The sequence below is a fragment of the Musa acuminata genome, chromosome BXJ1-6 (genome assembly GCF_036884655.1).
Source record: "Musa acuminata AAA Group cultivar baxijiao chromosome BXJ1-6, Cavendish_Baxijiao_AAA, whole genome shotgun sequence".
NCBI lineage: Eukaryota > Viridiplantae > Streptophyta > Magnoliopsida > Zingiberales > Musaceae > Musa > Musa acuminata.
In genome coordinates this window covers 33,569,166-33,588,579 of record NC_088332.1, presented here as the reverse complement: position 1 = coordinate 33,588,579, position 19,414 = coordinate 33,569,166, and the positions used below count along the sequence as shown (strand labels likewise).

Below are 19,414 nucleotides of genomic sequence, written 5' to 3'. Positions count from 1 at the left end.
ATAGTTGGTGATATTAATTATAGTTTAGAAATTTTCGATTTTACCGAAGAAAATAATTAAAAATTCGGTGATTACATTGAGCCTCGAACGACGTATGAGGTTAGTGATCTTGGAGCTTTCATCCATCCGTCGACCGTGTATGGTTGGTTGGTTCATTGAAACCAGGGAAACCAAATGCTGCAACCAAAAGAATCCAGAAAAAGCTAGCTTTCTTGCCATGGCGGACAGTGGTTGGTACGTAGTCGCAGGTATAAATAGATGGCCATTGGTTTTGGTGTTCTCAAAAGCTTTCTACCACGCTACTTGGCTCTGACAAACATGGCCGAGAGGTTTGATGCAAGATTCTTGTTCCACCTAGCTCTTTTGAGCTTGCTCCTTGGTTCGGCCAATGGCATTGGCCTGAAGTTTGGGTTCTACAAGACGTCGTGCCCGGACGCCGAGGCCATAGTCCGGAAGACCGTATCCAGTTACTTCTCTCAGGACCCCACTGTCTCTGCTCCGTTGCTTCGGCTGCACTTTCATGACTGCTTTGTTAGGGTAATCGATCAGTTGCACTTCTATGTTTACGATGACGATTGGTTTCTGTCTCCGTCACAAGGATGAAAGATCACGATGTGACTTCGTGTTGTTGCGCAGGGCTGCGATGGCTCGGTGCTGCTCAACTCCAGCGAGACCAATTTGGCCGAGAAGGAGGCGATGCCAAACCAAAGCCTCGATGGGTTTTACGTCATCGACGCTGCGAAAGCGGCACTGGAGAAAGCCTGCCCCGAGACGGTCTCGTGCGCAGATATCGTAGCTCTCGTAGCCAGGGATGCTGTGTCCTTGGTAAGTTGGTTCGAATCAGCTTCCAAGCTCTTATTTTGCCGAGGCAATGTCGGTTGCAGTATGTGGTGATCATGTGGAGTCCTCTGTTCCATCTCAGCCTACAGGCCAAGGCAATAGCCTCTACCAAGTCCACACCGGGCGGCGAGACGGGTTCGTCTCCAAGGCTTCCGAGGCTGTAGCTAATATTCCATCTGCCTTCTCAGACTTCGCCGAGCTGAAAGCAGAATTTGCTTCCAAGGGACTAAGCGTGAAGGACTTGGCTGTCTTATCAGGTACTACCGTGATATCTCAGCTCCTATAAGCCTCTTTATCCCCAGGAGTTCTCGCTTATCCGATCACAAACAGAGTATGATTGCCTTCAACTTCGTTCTGATGATGGGATATGATCGTAAACATGAGCGCGTCTTTCTTTTCAGGCGCTCATGCGATTGGTAACTCGCACTGTTTTTCCTTCGGCAAGAGGTTAAACAACTACAAGGGCAAACGTGACATCGATCCAACTTTGGATCCAAACTACGCAATGGAATTGCGAAACAAGTGCAGTACGGGTATCAACACGGTGGTGGAGATGGTTCCGGGCAGCTCGACGTCGTTCGACACCAAATACTATGATTTGGTGGCCAAAAGGAAGGGGCTGTTCCGTTCTGACGAGGCTCTCCTCCAGGACAAACGGACCAGAGATTACGTTTATTCTCGACTTCACGCCCCTGAGTCGAGCTTCTTCTACGACTTCGGCAAATCAATGATGAAGATGGGGAAGGTTGGAGTCCTCACAGGCAATACAGGGGAGATAAGAAGGAACTGTGCTTTGGTCAACCACTAGGTTGTCGAATTCGTTGTGGATTTTCTTGTTGTTCGTGAATTTCTAATAAACGCAGGATTCATTGCATCGCCACTTTCTTCTTGTATCAACAGATGATTTGTTGTGTTGAATTCATCCTATCTTCCATGAAATAAAACAGTGGTTCCTGAAATGGTGACCGCATGGGTTCCTCCGTTTGCAAGTATCAGCGTCGGGTCTTCTCCCCGGACTAAGCCCACTCAAAGGCCTCCTCCAGTGTCAATTGGGTCCCATGGGCTAATCGTTAGGAGTCGAGAGCAAGGTTTACGTACTTTTGCTTTATCCTCTCATCAGTTACTCTTCTTGTGTTTTGATTCTGGCAGTAGTCGTTGAAGCATGTTGGGAAGCCATGGGCTGTGCCGCTTCTGCCTCATCTTCCTTCTCACGATCGTTTTCCTAGTCCTTCTCTTCTACCTCACCTACCGCCCCATAAAGCCCCGTTACTACCTCACCGCGTTCTCTCTCCTACTCAACTCCTCCTCCTCCTCCTCGGCCCCCGGTGCCGGCGCTGTGGTGGCCTCCTTCGAGCTCGCCATCAAAAACCGTAACAAGGAGCTCGGCGTCTACCACGACGACCTCGGTCTTTCCCTCTCTCTCCCCCCCTTCAATTCCTCCTCTTCTGCCACCGCAGTTGTCCCCGGGTTCTATCAGGGCCACCAGAGGACCGCATCCAAGGCGGGCTTTTTCAATCTTTCTTCTTCTTCTTCTTCTTCCAAGCGCCCCTGGGCGGCGGTGGCGAACGGGTCGGCGGTGCTCCGCATCGCGGTGGAATCGGCGGTTCGGTACAAGGCGGTGGCGTGGAGGAGCCAGCGCCACAGGGTGAGCTTGGCGGCCGAGGTCGCGATCGACGGGGAGGGTAAGAAGACGGCGGAGGACAGGATCCGATTCCATTCCTGTGCGCCGCGGGTCTACTGTGATGATCCATTCCGGCACTCCATCATCGCCGTTGTTTTGGTTGCCTTTGCTGCGCTGATGCTGAGTGGACGGCTGTGATTTTATCGTTATCTTGTGCATACTCGGCGACGGTCGTCTAAGAGGGTTTTTTTTTTATAGCTCCATGTGGCATGGGAGTTGCTTGTACCATCGGGAAGCCCATAAAATTGTCATTTGGATTAGATGGGCGAAATATGTGGGTACTCTGGTGAATCAATGGGCTTGCAATGTGTATGTAACATGGTTCTGTACTGAACCTGTTTGATTAATGCTCCTATTACTTGGTTTTTTTGTTTTTTTTGGGGATTAATTTCAGTCACATTATTCCTGTCTTCTGCTAGAAACCTTAGATAGAGTAAACCTGAATTAGCGGGCGAGTCAGCGTGGTCTTTATCCAGCACTATCTTTTTTTTTCCTTATCACCAGTAATTGATGAACTTGCTAGACATAATTCAAGAGGAACGGTATTGATACACGCATGTTTTGATAATTATACGATTCTACCCAAGCTAACGTTATCCTTCCAAACCCTAAGCCCAAACATCAGCGAAATCGAAGATCGATCGAATTCAGCGAGGTCCATGTCGGTAATATCGCGGAGGGCATTTGCTTCCGATGACGCAAGATGTTTCTCCATGGGTTTAAGAGATCAAAACGAAAAGCACACAGGATGGACGGGAGGGGAGCCAAGGGTGTTGGTGTTCGAAAGGCGCAAGCGAGAACAGGGTGAGGTAGCCAGACCCCCGCCATCTTCGCTTCGGTCCTCATCCTTGGCCCATAAACCCTAAACCTCGGGTGCAGGTAGAGGTGCCCAGTCCAATAAACGCGTTAATTCTCTCTGGATGTGCCCGCTGCCGTTGGAAAACGCCGTCGTCGCTTCGTCAGAGCTCTGATACCTTCGCTTCTCTTGTCTTTTCCAGGTATTTGGGTTCGGTTTCGGCCGTTTCGATGCTGAATGGGTTTGATTTTGGGTGTGGGTTGGATTCTTGAAGTGTTATCTCGAGTGGTGGGTTTGGTTTGGGATTTTCTTTTTCCAGTGGTTAGGCAATCATTTTTTTTTTGAACTGATGTTCATGTTTCGTAGGAAACAGAATACGTATCGATCGATGTTCTTTCGTCGGCGTATTAATGCACTTTTGATTATTGATCTTTAATATTCGTTAGAATTACTTGGCCATGGTTATTTTTAGATGTCATGCTTGTGATAGGGGCGAAAATAATCATGGCTACACACGTGTGCGACTACATGGACGTGACCCATGGAATTCTTTGTTTTGGATTTTGCCTGTGGGTCGCTCAAGAATGTATCTATAAATATTTTATTTAGCATAGCAAGAAGGCCAAAATTTCCTTTTTTATTTCGTTCTGGAAATTCTCTGATGCCTGCTGTTGCTTTTGGTTTTTGTGTTTTCTTGCAAGTAAGTTTCATTTCTGTCCATCAAGGAGAAGATTCGAGGGCACATGGGTTTCCTAGTATTTCTGATGCCCGCACTTTTTGTTTCTTAAAGTGCGTAATCTTTTTGGTCCTCACTAAGAAAGTGACTAAGCTGCTGACTAGTTCCTGAAATGAATACCGGCTTGATTAGATGTTTTTGCTTTCGAATATCATCCATCTATATAATGTTTGCACTGTCTTAATGTTCTACGGAAATCTGTTAGGAACTAAATTCTGGCTGATCACAACAAGATGTATTTGCTTGAATATCTTGCCAATTAGCTGCTTTTCATTGTTTGTATGCTTTGTCAGAGAATGCATTCAAGTACGGTCTCTAATTATTTTCACATTCCAACCTCTGTTTAGTACGATTCTTCTCTAGGTCACTTCTAGGTTGATGGGTGCTGATGATGTTGATGACCAAAAAGACAATGGAGCAAAGAGAGAAAACACCATGCCGACTACAGTCCTTGGAAAAATTATACTCAGGTGTTTCTTTTGTAATCCAGCTAAGTCCCTGGGTTTCTAAATATAATTCTTTAGTTTATTGATGTTTGTCTTTCTTGCAGAGGATAAATATCCTAAACAAAATAAAATGGAAGAATATGCATCATCACTGAATTTAACGTATCATCAAATTCATGGCTGGTTTGCTGAGAGAAGAAGAAAAGATAGAAGGAAGAATGAAGCTCTTCATTCAAGTATAAAAAGCTTCCCTAGTAGTAGTTCCAATGCATTTAAACACACTCATGGTAAGTGTCTTAATTTATCAGGTCACAGGAGAACCGCTGGCACTTCAAGATGTGCTATCAAGAAGATGAATCAACTTGTCAGACAGAAATGTAGGTATAAGGATCTAGAGCAACTGATGAAGAGCCATTCAGGTGGCAGATCAAATTATGCAGAAAAGAATCACATTTTTTGCTTACAGATTTTGTTCCCTGAAGACCATATAGGAGATGCATTTGGTCACTGTACAGGTGTGTCTTGCTTCATTCTTAGACACATTGAAATATTTGCAGTCTTATTTGGTTAATTTTCATAACGATTAGATTGATATATTTTCTTTGAAATTGGAAATTTTAGGTGCATGTAATTCGGAATTTTTTTAATAATTTACTTTAATAATAATATTGTTATTATTGATAAAGGTAAGAAAGTTAAGCTTGTGCAGTATGAGGATATATTTTCTGAAGCTTAAATTAACCCTTGTGGATCCCATGGTTTGATTCGCTTGGAGACTTGGAAAGATTTGAACTGCATTCATTGTACCTGGTGGATATGCCCACTCGAATGCCAGCAACCCTGACTTGATGAGGGGAAAGTGTTCTTTGACTTCTTCAAATACTTGTGGTTCATATTCCTCACACTTCCCTATCCTTTTTTTAACTATATAGGAATCCCTTTCTAAATAATTTTTTTCTTGAGATTTAGAAAGGAAATTGTTGAATTAACTAAGTGCCATAAAACATTTAAAACATTTTGAGATCAGTTTAATCTGGTTGATCTATATATATAGAGCTCTATATGGGATGAAAAAGAATGAATTGTCGTTATTGTGCCCCTTCTATTCTGAAATTTTAGCTTTAACAATGATGCCCAACAACAACAACAGCAAACTGTAATGTCCCAACTTTCAGGGTTGATGAGCTTTATGCAAGGTTTTATCATGATGCCCTCTCGTAATAACATCACAAACTTTTTTTTTATAAACAGTGGGCTAAAATAGTTTGTTTGCAGCAGCACATGCCATAATGCCTTGCCTTACGTGTGTATTAGCATGTCTTGTCAGGGTTCAGGCATATGTGCTGAATTGTGATTGTCACTATCATGTATATGGTAATTATTTACTGTAAATTAGGGCAATCTAAAATCCTAAAAGGTTGCTTGGTTTCCTCTCGGCGATAATGGAACAAATGACATAGCTAAAAGAAATGGTGTTCATAATAGTAGTACCATAGTTTTGTAGAGGTTATTTCATGTGGCAATTGGTTGAAGGTAGAAATTCATATAGGAGTTTTGTTTGAGTAGGAGACTGATGAGATATGGAAAAAAAGGTGTTGTATGTTCTGAGTTGTAGTTTAACGGTGAAGTTTGTGAAATTGATTGTTTACAAGAGAATGAATAATAAGTTTGAAGGATAAGCATTAAAGGAGTCAGTTTTAGGTTAAGAGAAGTAATCTTGGACTCTCTGTCTTCGAAAATTACATCAGGGAAATAGATGGTGTCAGCGGCTTGTCCCTTTCAGTACGTATGCAGTGTGGCAGCTGATGTGGGAGAGAGGAAGGGTAGAGAAACCAGCAACAAAAGCCCTTTCTGAAATGAATGAACAATGACATTGTTTGGCTTTTAAGGATCATTTTTACACAGTTCATCTTACAAACTATAGTGCATGTGCTGGACAAAAAGAACTTTGACAGTCTTGCTGTTCATAAAGTTGAGCTCTTATCGTAATCTGCCTTATCCTTGAACCTCTGAAGGTACTAAAGATCTACTTTAGTCTAAGCAGTAGACATTTAAATTAGATTACTGTTATTTTAGCAAGCTTAGATGGTTCTTTCCAAGGTTCACCGAACCGTACCGTACCGGCGTTTCGATGCTGGCTCGGTACGGTACGGTACGGCGTACCGAGCGGTACACCTGATTTCACCGATTTATCCCTCCGAAAATATCTGAAAATTAAAAAAAAAGTTAGGATAGAGTTTTCAAGTTACAAATAAATATAGTAATAGTATAAGTTTAGCAAAATCAATGTAAATTAGGTAAAAATAGCATCACATATATTTTTTGGGCTTTGAGGTAGTCTTGTTCGAGGTTCGTATTTCAGCTCGTTATAGATTGAAATATCTATAGAAAAATCAGTTGAATTGTTAGACTATTTTGTTACAATATAAACTCTAAAATTCAAATGAATTAAATAATCATATATCTAGATATACCTGATTGTTAATTCTACCACCAAAACGAACGACGGGCCTCCACGGGTGGTGGATCGGGGTCCTCGATCCGATACATATCAATATGATACGTTTGTTGGACCCAATCATGAAATTGATCCCATGACATAGTGTATTGATACACCGTATGCCATTGATGCATCAATGTGGTACTGATCGTAGATTGATCGTCATAAATCATATTTGTCCGAGGCAGCTTTTGAGGCATATATTGGTGTTGTTCTGTATCATGCTGTTGCTCAGAGAAGGATGACCAACTATCACCATACTGTTGTTGCCCATATGATTCTTCATAATACGATGGCTGTGAATACGATGAGTCTCTTTCTGTGTCTATATTATGTATGCTCTGTCGCATTTGTTCATATTCATCCACTGCCTTCCCCTTCCCCTTCTCCTTCCCCTTCCGCGCATAAACTTGACCAGTACCTTGTCGAGTTCCATGATCTGAATCTTTAGTGGTATGTGTAAAATATTGCTCCTCAGTCCATTCACCACCCTCAAGTTGTGCAGACGAGACCAACGACTGCCCGATATCACCGCCATCATCTGTTGAGGCACTGCTGTCCGTGTTGCTGTCATGTCTCTGGACCGAACGAGAAAGAGAATATGATTGTGAAGGTGTCTCGTCACCCGACTCGATTCTTTCCAACGATGCAACTGATGCTACTGCCTTCCCCTTTGCCTTTGCACGTTGGGCGGACGAGTGTGACCGTTAGGTATCGGTAGTTCCTCGAGCAGTTTGACTCATACCATGTTGTAATCGAGGGGGATTTTCTACCTGTTGGGGTTGTGCTTCTTCTTCTTCTATTGCCTCGGTGATAAAACGTGAAGGATGCTGAGGATCTCCCGCCTCATGAAGTAGAGGATCCTCTTGGTTCTCTGCTGCTTCAACCCAATCTAACATTGGCTCTGAATCTTCGTTGTAGAATTGGAGGTCAATGGGATCAATATCTGGTTCCTCTGGCTCCTTATCCAACTCAGCACATCGCAATTTTAGCCGCATGTTATAATGGACATATACTAGTTTCTCTAACCGTCTGTAGGAGAGTCTGTTGCGGACTTTCGTATGAATCAATGCAAACGTTGACCAATTACGTTCGCAACCACTATATGTTGTTGTCTGTGAAAGTACACGAACGACAACCTTCCTTAAATGTGGTGCATCGCCTCCAAATTGTAACCACCACTCGACTGCAAAAAGATATAAATAAGATTTTATTAGCATAACAAATAATTAACATTAAATATAATTGATAATCAATATGCATAACTTTTCCTCACCAGGATCCATAGTGTAACGGCATGATATAGCTACAACGTCGAAGAATGAACCAACTGTTTCTCGAAATAATCGACCCTCCATAAGAGCATCGGCTGCCTCGGTAGTGTTTGGCAAGAGTCGATATATAACATTTCGTAGTGTCGTTAGGAAATTATTTTGCGTTCCGAGAGCATATCGATATTGAATTGCCGGGTTTAGATAATATGCTGCAAAACATAATTTTGTTAGTATGATTTTTTATTATCTAAATAATAATAAATTAAGTATTTCTGAATATGAATTTACCTGCATTATGGATATCTTGATCCATATGAACTTCGGCCCGACGATCAATGATTCGTACGTATTGGTCGGCCTTAAAATCATCTTTAAATGCTTTCCTGACCTCCTCTCTTGCTGAAATCAGCATATATTTAAGATACGGCATTTGTGGACGCTTGTCCATATCGACCTTACGGAGGATAATATAAAGTGGTTCCACATCTTTTATGATTTTTGTTAGTCTCCCAAAATCTAGAGGAAAGAATGGCCTTTTCTATCTTCTTTCCATCACTCAATTTCGAATATCTGGATTCAGACCACTCTTGTGAGCTAGCCATTGCCTTCAAGCCATGTCTTTTTTGCTGTAATGACTTTAATGCAATAAAATTGGTAGCAAACCGAGTAATTCCAGGTCGAAGTATCTCACCATTTACATACTTTTGCATTAATGCGTGGACCCAATGATGATTATATATAAACTTTGTAATTGATTGTGCTCGAGCTACACATTTCTTGACCGCATCCAACTCACCAATATCCTTCAGCATTAGATCTATGCAATAAGCTGCACATGGAGTCCAAAACAAAGTTTTTCTTTTTTCCATCAATTGCAAACCGGCCTTTTTGAAATTCGCTCCATTGTCGGTTATTATTTGGACAACATACTGTGGTCCAATCTCCTCTACCATAGTGTCCATCAAGCTCTCAATGTAGTTTGCATCTTGGATCTTTTCAGAAACATTAACGGACTTATGAAACACCACTCTTCTATTGCAATAAACAAAAAAGTTGATGATACTCATTCTTGTTGGTCCTGTCCAACTGTCACACATCAATGTCACCCCATATTCATCCCATTTCCTCTTGAAGGATTTGATCCAATCCTTTAGTTCTGCCACCTCCTCATCTAAGTACACGCCGTGAATCTCCTTCGGTGTTGGAGGTTGGATCCCCGTGCCAGACTTTTGAATAGAGGAGATCATGCTCTGATAATATGGACCTTGGGCTGTGTTGGCTGGAATCCTATGAAAGTTGAACCATTTTGAGATTGCCTTCCCAATATCCCGTTTTTTTTCTTTTGTATATGCATCGTCAATCCGTGTCTGTTTCGCTGTTTGTGGGGGATAGGCTTGCGGATCAATATCAACAATATCTGGTGCGGACCTCCTGCCAAGACCTCTCATAAAATCACGGAGTCCACCATACCTCATGCTACTAGTTCGGCCTAACTGAGAAGGAGCAGTTGGTTGCCTCATGCTGGTTGACCTCTGGATTCCACTACCACTGCCATGCTCTAATTGTGAGTCAGGTCGTCGATGCCTCATTGCTTCATCGACCGTATACTGATGCTCCAATGATGCACGAATCCCAGCTGTGAGATCCGGGTCGACTTCATCGCCGCAACCCTCATACTGATCATAAACTGGTTCCTGTGTAGCCCTATGATATTCTTCCTCAACTCTTGCCTTCTTTTTTAATGCATCTTCCTTTGCTTGTTTCATCTTGCTTTGAAATAATTTACGGATCTCCGTTGGAACCTTCTTGCATTTTGCAACGTCAGGATACCCACCAGCCAAATGCATTTTCACTCGAGTTATTCCTCCACCTTTACCAATGTAGTCACAATAAATACATTGCCAATGATGACGGTTTCCATCTAGCTTTCGGGCATGAACCCATACATCATCGTGTTACTGTTCTTTTGGTGCCATGATCCTATCAAATTTAAATCAAATAAACTATAAAGTATAAACATATTAAATTGACCAAATATCGATCATAAATCACTAATCACAATATTAAGTAATTTTATTAAAACATAACTAATCATATTTTATTATCATAAATATGTTACGTGCATAAAAGAAGTATTAAAATCATTAGATACACTAATTACGTGATTAATATAGTTAATTTTTCATTAATTATTTCTCTTTCAACATTATAAACATGGCAAATACTCTAATAGATATTAAAGATATTGGATTCACATAAAATCGAACAAATTTTGATTAAATCATCGTTAAAATAACTAATTACAGTATTAAATAACTTTAATAAAACATAATTAAACTTATTTTACCATCATATATATGTTAAACACATAAAAGAAACATTAAATATGATTCAAATTTCAAATTATGATAAAATTATCATTTATCTACACTAATTATATGATTAATATAGTTAATTTTTTTACTAATTACTTCTCTTTCACCACTATAAACATGACAAATACCCTAATAAGTATTAAAGACATTAAATTGATATAAAATCAAACAAATTTCGATTAAATCATCATTAAAATAACTAATCGCAGCATTAAATAACTTTAATAAAATTTAATTAAACTTATTTTACTATGATAAATATTATTCAATACTTACTATATATAAAAGACACTAATCATAATCTTAAATATCTTAATTACTCTCTAATTAAAGAAAACGAATACATACCTCTTGATTAGAAAGTTCTTCCTCTTAATTTTCCCAAATTTACCTCGATTGAATTCACAAATTATTGTTTTATAGAGTTTATGAGAGAAAAGAAATGTTTGAGAGAGAGTTTAAGAGAGTATAATGAAATAGGGGAGAGAAGATTAGTTTAAATAGGAGGAGAAATGGCTCCAACGGTCAATTTGACCGTTGGAGCACTGTAGCACTGCTACAGTGTGGTAACGGTCGATTTCGACCATTACCGAGTGGTACCGGTTGATTTCGATCGTTACCGAGTGGTATCGGGCGGTAACGGTCGAAATTTCGACCGTTACCGCTCGATACAAGCTTTTTTTGGTGTACCGCCCGGTAGAGGGCGGTCCGCGTACCGGTCGCCTCTCGGACCGGTACGTACCGCCCGTACCGGGCGGTACACATCGGTATGGCAGACCTTGGTTCTTTTATTATACTTGTTTCTAAAGTGTTAGGTTTTCGGTTAATTCCAGTTCTTTGTTATCATCTTACTTTTGGAGTTCCAAATGTTCCGTTCTTACATATTTTCCAACTTATTTACACTAGAGTTCGAGAAACTTCAGTCCTGTCATGACAACCAACGCATTCCCAGAAGGAGCAAGGTATCACAGAACTTCAAGTAATTTGACAAGTAGCTTTTGTCCTTTTTCTTTGGAATACAAAATATTAACTTGGGTAGAGCTGGGTTTGGTCTAAGTCATGTCTAACTAATTGCAACATGGACCAATTGGATTTTCATTTGGGCATCTACATGCATAAGTTTTGGTCTAAGTCACCTGATGTTGGATGTTCATTTGTTTTTCTTTTTTGGATAGTTTGCTTCAGATACTGTGTATAGAAAGTGCTTTTTATGTAAGTTATCTTCAAAATTTAATATCTTATCCTAGGACTTTTTTGTTTTTGTTAACTTATACTTTCTTGTCCATGTTTTGGTTACTCTCTCTGTCCATTTATGTATCAATTGTGTGCTGTCATCTTAATTGATGACGATTTTTTTTAATTTAATTTAGTTAGTTGTCAATGAGGAAGGTTGCTATGTCTTAGCATCAATCGCATGTTAGATGATCTTGACAAAATTTCTCCTGTGAAACACTGGAAAAAAAAATGAACAGTGTGTTTTTATAGTGATATCGTTTCTTTTAAAAGAACTCTTTGCAGGCGTTGGTGACTCCTATACTTGCCTCCAGAACTCTTCCTGAAGTTAATTTTCATGCAAGGAAGTATGGTATGGGCAAAGGGTTGATGACAGTATGGCATGCAACACGCCCCAATGGTAAAAAATGTTCAACTGTTATGAGTTGTACAGACAGGAGTTCTTGGATGAATGTAAGATCGCATGCTTCGCATAAGGCTACATCATCTTATGTTCTAAAACGACTGCAGCAAAGAGAACCATGCATGGTAAATGGATTATGTTCTGGTTATGCTACTTTGACTTTGGCCCAAGGATATCATATTACTACTGTCTCTGCAGATTTTACTATGAAAGTTTGAACTGGATGACCATTCTGCTTATCATATGTTCCTGAGATATCCTTCCTGAGAAAACATAGAGTGAGAAAGGTGACTTTGCTTCTATCTCATGGGAACAATTTTTTTTTTTTAGTTTATAAGAAAACTATATTATAGATTTTCAGTATTTCAACTTAGAGACGTTTGTGACATTTCAATTGGCTGATCGAAGTGTCAATGTGAGTAGTGTCTGTAGTGTCAGTTTTTTCCAATTAAGTAAATTAAAGTTGTTCTATGTGTTCTATTTCTGGCGGTATGCATTTATAAGGTTTGTTTCTCAAAATTCAGGTGCCGTCTAAACAAGATGCAATTCAGCAAGAACCTCATTTAAGAGATTGAAATCTTTCACTTGATGAATCTTTTGAACAATCAAGTGAACCGATGACTTTAGTTGGTGATGAGGAGCTGGAACTTGAGGAGTTACAGGAAGGACCTAACCCATTGAGATGTTCTACCCATCTAGCTTCAAATGGAAGACATGGTTGCTCCCTTTGCAAAGGTTGATTCTTGTCCAGCACTATTCTTGGTACAGATCTCTCTGCCAACACATGCCATGATTTTGACTCTTGTATGTTCTAGACTTGTTGGCAAGGTTTCCTCCTCAAACTGTTAAAATGAAGCAGCTATTTTGTACAAGACTGATAGTTGCATTTATTCTGTAGTAGTTTAAGTCATGGCAGATGAATTTTATGGTAATGCAGGTAAAGTTGCTCTTTCCACTTCATATGTAGGAGTTGGTCATTCCCAGAAGTCAATGGTTTTGCTTGGTGTATCATCATTACTTTTTTTTACTCTGATGTGGTTAACCATATTTGACGTTTGCTACTTTGACATTTTTCTTGCTGACTCCTTTGGATAGCACTGATGTCTTTGGGCTTGTAGAGGCCCACTTAGCAGTCTGCCAATCATGATCCTGCATCATGTGTCCACTGCATGCTATTCATAACATTGCTGTTACTATTATTAAGTTGTAGTCTGCAGTTCTTATACTGTGTTAAATGTTTGGTTATGTAATGCCAGTTAAACACCATACGTGAATTTTGATAGATTTACTGTCGTTCATGTATAAATTCTGTGAGAATATCTTCAAAAGTTGGTCAACTGATGTTCCTTATTGCGGACTATACTAGTCATGTTTGTTTTGTATTTCTGTTTGTACTGCATCAGCCATGATGATAGATGAATCAAACACAATTCTGTGGAGTGTATTTAGATAATTTGCACTCAATTTATGGTGGCAAAATCAATTTGATGGGTTTTACTATCATGTTATTCTTTTCATGCCACGCTGATGATGATAAATTATGTTTTTCAATTTTCTTGGACAGGTTCAGTTTATATATACTCATTCGGTGATTCTTGAAGTGTGTGCCTTTACACTTGATGAATTTTCTCAGGCATTTCATGACAAGGTTTTCTTGCTGCTCGTTCTATACTGCATAGATTTTGTCAACTCTTTAACATCTTTACTATTTAAAAATTTGATGTCTAATGAAGTTTACCATATGATATTTATTTCAGGATTCTTTGTTGTTAGGAGGAATTCATGTGGCACTTCTGAAGCTGCTTATGCTTAATGTTGAAAAAGAGACTACTGCTGGATTTATTACTCCATCTTCTAAAATCTGCAGGTTTTTAGTATTTTCGGACTTTGTAAGTCACTGATCGAGTGCGTATATTGTACTTCTTCTAGTTTCGTTTTTGTACAGGCCCTTCTGTTCATGTTGCCTTCTGTTCCTTTGCCACAGACCACTTAAGAGTTGTCTTATTTTTCTTTATTTTGTACTGTTGGTTTTATTTGTCTGTAATTTGCTTTTCAAGTTGTGCATTTATTTCACATTATAAGCCACCTTGCGGTTAAGATGTAAATTTTCCTTTCTTGTTTACTTTGCTTGTTATGTAGTAAAACTTTACGATGTATGGGTTCTATTCAGATAAGAGAACAAGATTTTGATGTTGATCACTGGAAGCAATCTCTTGGCCCTCTGACTTGGACTGAAATACTACGGCAAGTTCTGGTAGCAGCAGGTTTTGGATCAAAACAGAAAGCAATACGGAGGGGAAATTATAACGAGGTATTGCAAACAACAAACTGTCTGATATTTGTCAACATTGGATTAAACATTTGCTGTTCCTATGCAAGCTTTAATGTTCGGTTGGAATTTCTGATTCTCAAACATCTATTTAGAATTTTCACAATGCATGTATTGGTTTTTACATGTTATCCATCCATGGTTTCAAAATTTTATACAAGTCAAAGAAAGAGGTTTCAATTTGCATATGCTTTTCTGAAGCAGAAACTTTTGCTTTATATATGAGGACAGTTGTAAATACTAAATAGTGTGGTGAGTTTAGGATTATTGGGTGGCCACATAAACTGACTGGTCTTTTAATAAAATGATCCAATTAAATAGGCAACTAGGGTACTTGCCTAATATTGACTGATGAGCTGGCTACCTCTAATGTCAGCTTAATGTCCATTTGACTTCCTCAATGAAGGAGTCTTGACTTCCTAATGATCTAAAGCCTTGAGAACTTCTATCCTTGAAAACATTCAATCAATGTAATTGTTTAAATCTTCTATGCCTATGTAAGTGCACTAATTTCAAATGGCTAAACTAAGATGTCTCTCTTTGTATGGTGATTGACTTTTTATGTTATGTTCTATGATTTGATCATAAACACAATGTAATTGATCTACATCTCTGAGAGCTTACTCTGATAATTAAGATATCAAAGATTCATCAGGCCAGGTATCTGAATCCATTTGGATGCTAATATATGTGATAATGATAAGGCTAGATCAGTTAAGCCAGCTGGATTGGATCGTTGGATCAGATTAACCATAATTGGGCCATCATTAATTGTGATTGTCTGTAGGTTGACTCAAGTATGATGGAATAAACTAATTTATACCCAGCTAAGCTCAGTTGATTCCAGATTTCTGATGTTTTCATGATCAGTCATTACATCAAATCATGATTCAGTTGATCATTCATATTATTTGATTAGGAGAACCTTACATGATTGAAATGAATGATCACCAATTGACTTATAGTACCACATCAATCGATGGGAGATATTAAACAACAGCATGCTGATGGGTGATAAATCAATCAAGGAGAAAGGTGCTTTGTTGAAGAGATTAAATTACCAATAGCATGAGCATTACAAATTGAATTACTTTGACTATACCTCATCTCAAGTGTCGGTAGGGAACCGTACTTCCAAATTTTGCTTTGGTGACCTCTAAGCGGGGATGTAAAGCAAGTGAAATACATTGAAGACTGAGTCTTAGTATTAAACAGACAGCATTTTTCTTGTATATGCAAGTTCATGTTTAACTTTATCTCTGTTTCTTGTTAATTTGTGTTCTTAGGAGAGGAATCCAATGGAGAAACATGGCCTACCTCCCCCCACATTGAAAGGTGAAATATTTTGTTTGTTATCCAAGCAAGGAAATCGTGGACTAAAAGTTTCCGAATTGGCAAGAGCTTCTCAGGTGCAAGTTTGGAGACTACCTTTTTCTTGAAAAAAAAAATCAATTGTCTATGTATATATGCGGCAAGTCTTCATGTAATGACTGTTGACAGTAAATTTTGCTGTGTTTTTAGATTGTTAAACTTGACCATTCAGTTGATCATTCAAATGGAGAACTTTCTTCTTAGCTGTCACTTATTTCTGTTTATCTTGTTAGACAACTAGATTCCACTGTCTTTTATATCAGACTAATTCTTTATCTAGGTTTTAGTAAAGTTATTTTGGTTTAGTAATGTTAGATTGATCTATTTTAACTTTTCTGTCGCACCTGATCCTCGTAAAAGGGCTTGTGGCTTACTCTCGAGGCAGATAGTCCCAAATATTCTCCTGTAGCTTTATTTTTAAGATCAGTTTTCTTATTCCTTGTTCCAAGTGGATTTTCATGATAAAACCTTCTGTGTTTTGTTGAAAGCTACTTTGTTGAAACCTACTGTGTTACTTTTTAATAGTGATTTTTTTTTTAATGTTACTAACATATGTTAGGAACCCAGGAGAGCTTATATCACACTCATTACAAATGCATGGTCTCATGAATCGGGTGCAAAAATTAAAAAATCATTGACAAATTATCAAGTATTACCAATGTCATCGTCGGAGGGAAATGGGTGTGACATTGATAACATCCTTACCAAATACTTCTCCAGCCAATCCTTCTGCATCATACACACCAGCTTTCAAATATGCAAATGCTTCTAGCTCTAGAAGAGGATGCCGGTCAAGTTCTTCGGAGACTAATAACTGCAAAGACAGAGAAGCCTGTAATGATGTGCACCCTCTCCAATCCATATTTTTAGGATTCGATCGTAGGTACAACAACTATTGGCTTTTCCTTGGCCCATGTTCTGCACGTGATCCTGGCCATCGAAGGGTCTATTTCGAGTCTTCAGAAGATGGTCATTGGCAGATCATTGATACAGCACAGGTTGTTAACTTTGCATCTGGTTACTTGGCTTTATATTTACTAGTTTATGTTTTCTCTTGATGGTAGCTTTGAAGCTTTTTTGACACATTCATTATTGCTACCTGTTGCTCTGTAACAGGCTCCGCATGCTTTGTTGTCCATCTTAGACAGCAGGGGTATGCGGGAAGCTCATCTAGTTGCTTCTTTAGAGAAGACGAAATCATTTCTCTGTCAACCGATGGATGAGTATATGGCTGCTGCAATTGGAAGCAGACAAACAAAAAATTTTGAGCCATCTGATACAAATGCCAGTAGTGGAGATGGATCTTCACCAACTACAGATGTTGATAGTGTTCTAATTACTTCAGAATCCTTGGATAATTTATCAGTTGTTTCGGGTGCTATAAATCTTGAAATTGAGAGGAGCAGTGAAGAAAAGAAGCAAAAGTGGGCCGGCTTGCAAGCATTTGATAAATGGGTTTGGAATTCCTTTTACTCCACTTTAAATGCTGCAAGGTACCGTAAGAGGTCATACATGGAATCATTGTCTCACTGTGTGAGTTGCCATAATTTATTTTGGAGAGATGAAAAACATTGTAAAAGTTTTGCCATACTACATTTGAGATAGATTTTGATCTTGAAGAAAGATATGCAATACATATAGCAACATGTGGGGAACGAGAAGATGTGAGTGAGTTTCCCAAGCATAAAGTTGTGTCTTCGCAGTTGCAACTCCTGAAGGCGGCAATCCATGTAATCGAGGTGACCTACTTATAACTTTTTTGTTAATATTCACTGATTTTTCATCTCTTGTAAATATTAACGCATAAATGAATGCCAGTTTTCATTTAAAATAATCTAAAGTTGATTTTATTTGAGTTTCCAGGAAAATATAAGTTTTTTTTTTCCCCTTAGGTGAGCATGCCAGAGGCAGCATTAATGGGTACATGGACAACATCAGCTCACAAGCTTTAGGTCAAGCAGCTTAGATGTGCATCATCTTTGCCGGAACTCTTACAAGTTTAATTATATAATCATAATTTAATTTCTAATTTGATCAGTCAATTTCGGTACTTATATTATGAAGAATTGCCTTTTATGTTCATTTCCCTTTTGCAGGTTCTCACTGATCTTGTTGGTGCCATAAATGAGCACTGGTTGTATGAATGCCCCACCATGGATGGGCTGGCTCTAATATGGCTGCAGATGACGTTATCATACAATTTCAAACTATGCCCTCAACAACTTCTGCAATTGCACTTTGGTTGGTTAAGTTGGATGCTCTATTTGCTCCTCATTTGGAAAGATTTCTGGCTGAAAGATCTCCAGTATCCATGCCCCAATCAAAATGTATATCATGATTATATTTTACTTTTATGCTTTACTTCGTGTATGCCTTTATGTTAGTATTCTTGCTCATGATATGCTCTTTAATATATGGTACAAGTTTCTTATATCATTGCTGCTGTAGGGCATATTCTGAGACTAGAAGTCTAATACTTCTGTTGGTAGGGCAGAAGCATAATGTTTTATGTGGGCTTCGTTTTATGTTTCTGCTTGCTTTTTGAACTTTGTTGATGATGAATGTCAATTCTGCTGCTGACTATGTCCTAAGTTATGTATTCATTTTTTTGTCATCAACTGCAAATTAGCTAGGTTCAGACAATAGTTCTAGGAAAGTTAATGCACTTTTCCAGAAGTGTTATTAACATGTTAGGGATGACTTGAGTGAATCTGCATATATTCCTAAATGAACTTGGAAATGCTTCACAACTTATTCTTCTTAATTTTTTGGGTTACCATTAATTTCGAGTTTCTGGCTAACTCTTTTTTTTATTTATAAGTTTAATGTTGTGCAGCCAAGGATCATTTGCTTTTTTTTTATGTATTGAAAATATCTGGATGAATAAAAATAAAATCAGTTGCCATGAAGAAGGGGATTCATTCTTGAGGCCTGAGTTGCCGCGAAGAAGTGAATTTATCCTTGAGGCCTAAATGATGCCAAAGATCCTTAAAGATATCTTTTAATAAAGCTAGAATAACAAATCTAAAATAATTTAACAAAGATTTCAAATATTTTGGAGCAACACAATTATGCCATTGATAGTGCTGCTAGAATGATATGTAGATGCAGATGGGAAAATAGTTTTTATTAGCAATTTTTTCTAGGAAAAGAAGGGTATCATAGCTTAGGTGCCCTAGAGCTAAAGTTGCAATGAGCTAAATGTTGTTAAATATTTTCAATTCTGCCACAGATAATCTCATACACAACAAAGCATTTTAATTATAAAGTTATCCATCAAGATATATATTAAATTAATCAAACATAAAATATTGGTGCTTCATTCTGAAGTCATGGAGATTAATTTGGTCATATCATTTGGTGGGTAGTAATTTGAGATTGAGGATGTTGTTTGATGCAACTAAGTTAATTTTCTTGACTTTTGAAATAA

The 19,414-nt window shown here is 38.7% G+C and overlaps 2 protein-coding genes and 1 pseudogene across 2 annotated transcripts; all 3 read left to right on the top strand.

Moving 5' to 3' along the window:
- Nucleotides 1-243: 243 nt before the first annotated feature.
- On the top strand, nucleotides 244-2,896 carry LOC135676701 (peroxidase 27-like). Its single transcript, XM_065188155.1, has 4 exons — nucleotides 244-537; nucleotides 637-825; nucleotides 923-1,097; nucleotides 1,242-2,896. Exons 1-4 carry the CDS (start codon nucleotides 259-261, stop codon nucleotides 1,646-1,648), a joined length of 1,050 nt encoding a protein of 349 aa, XP_065044227.1. The 5' UTR covers nucleotides 244-258; the 3' UTR covers nucleotides 1,649-2,896.
- LOC135677496 (protein NDR1-like) lies at nucleotides 2,003-2,659 on the top strand. The gene has a single exon (XM_065189857.1). The coding sequence runs from the start codon at nucleotides 2,003-2,005 to the stop codon at nucleotides 2,657-2,659; it is 657 nt and encodes a 218-aa protein (XP_065045929.1).
- Nucleotides 2,897-2,994: 98 nt separating the features above from the next.
- Nucleotides 2,995-18,420, top strand: LOC135587050 (homeobox-DDT domain protein RLT3-like; annotated as a pseudogene).
- Nucleotides 18,421-19,414: the final 994 nt, after the last annotated feature.

Coding starts and splice junctions, on each gene's coding strand:
- LOC135676701 (XM_065188155.1), top strand. CDS start 259: ATGGCCATTGGTTTTGGTGTTCTCAAAAGCTTTCTACCACGCTACTTG. Junction 538..636: donor TTCATGACTGCTTTGTTAGG/GTAATCGATCAG, acceptor GTTGTTGCGCAG/GGCTGCGATGGCTCGGTGCT. Junction 826..922: donor CCAGGGATGCTGTGTCCTTG/GTAAGTTGGTTC, acceptor GTTCCATCTCAG/CCTACAGGCCAAGGCAATAG.
- LOC135677496 (XM_065189857.1), top strand. CDS start 2,003: ATGTTGGGAAGCCATGGGCTGTGCCGCTTCTGCCTCATCTTCCTTCTC.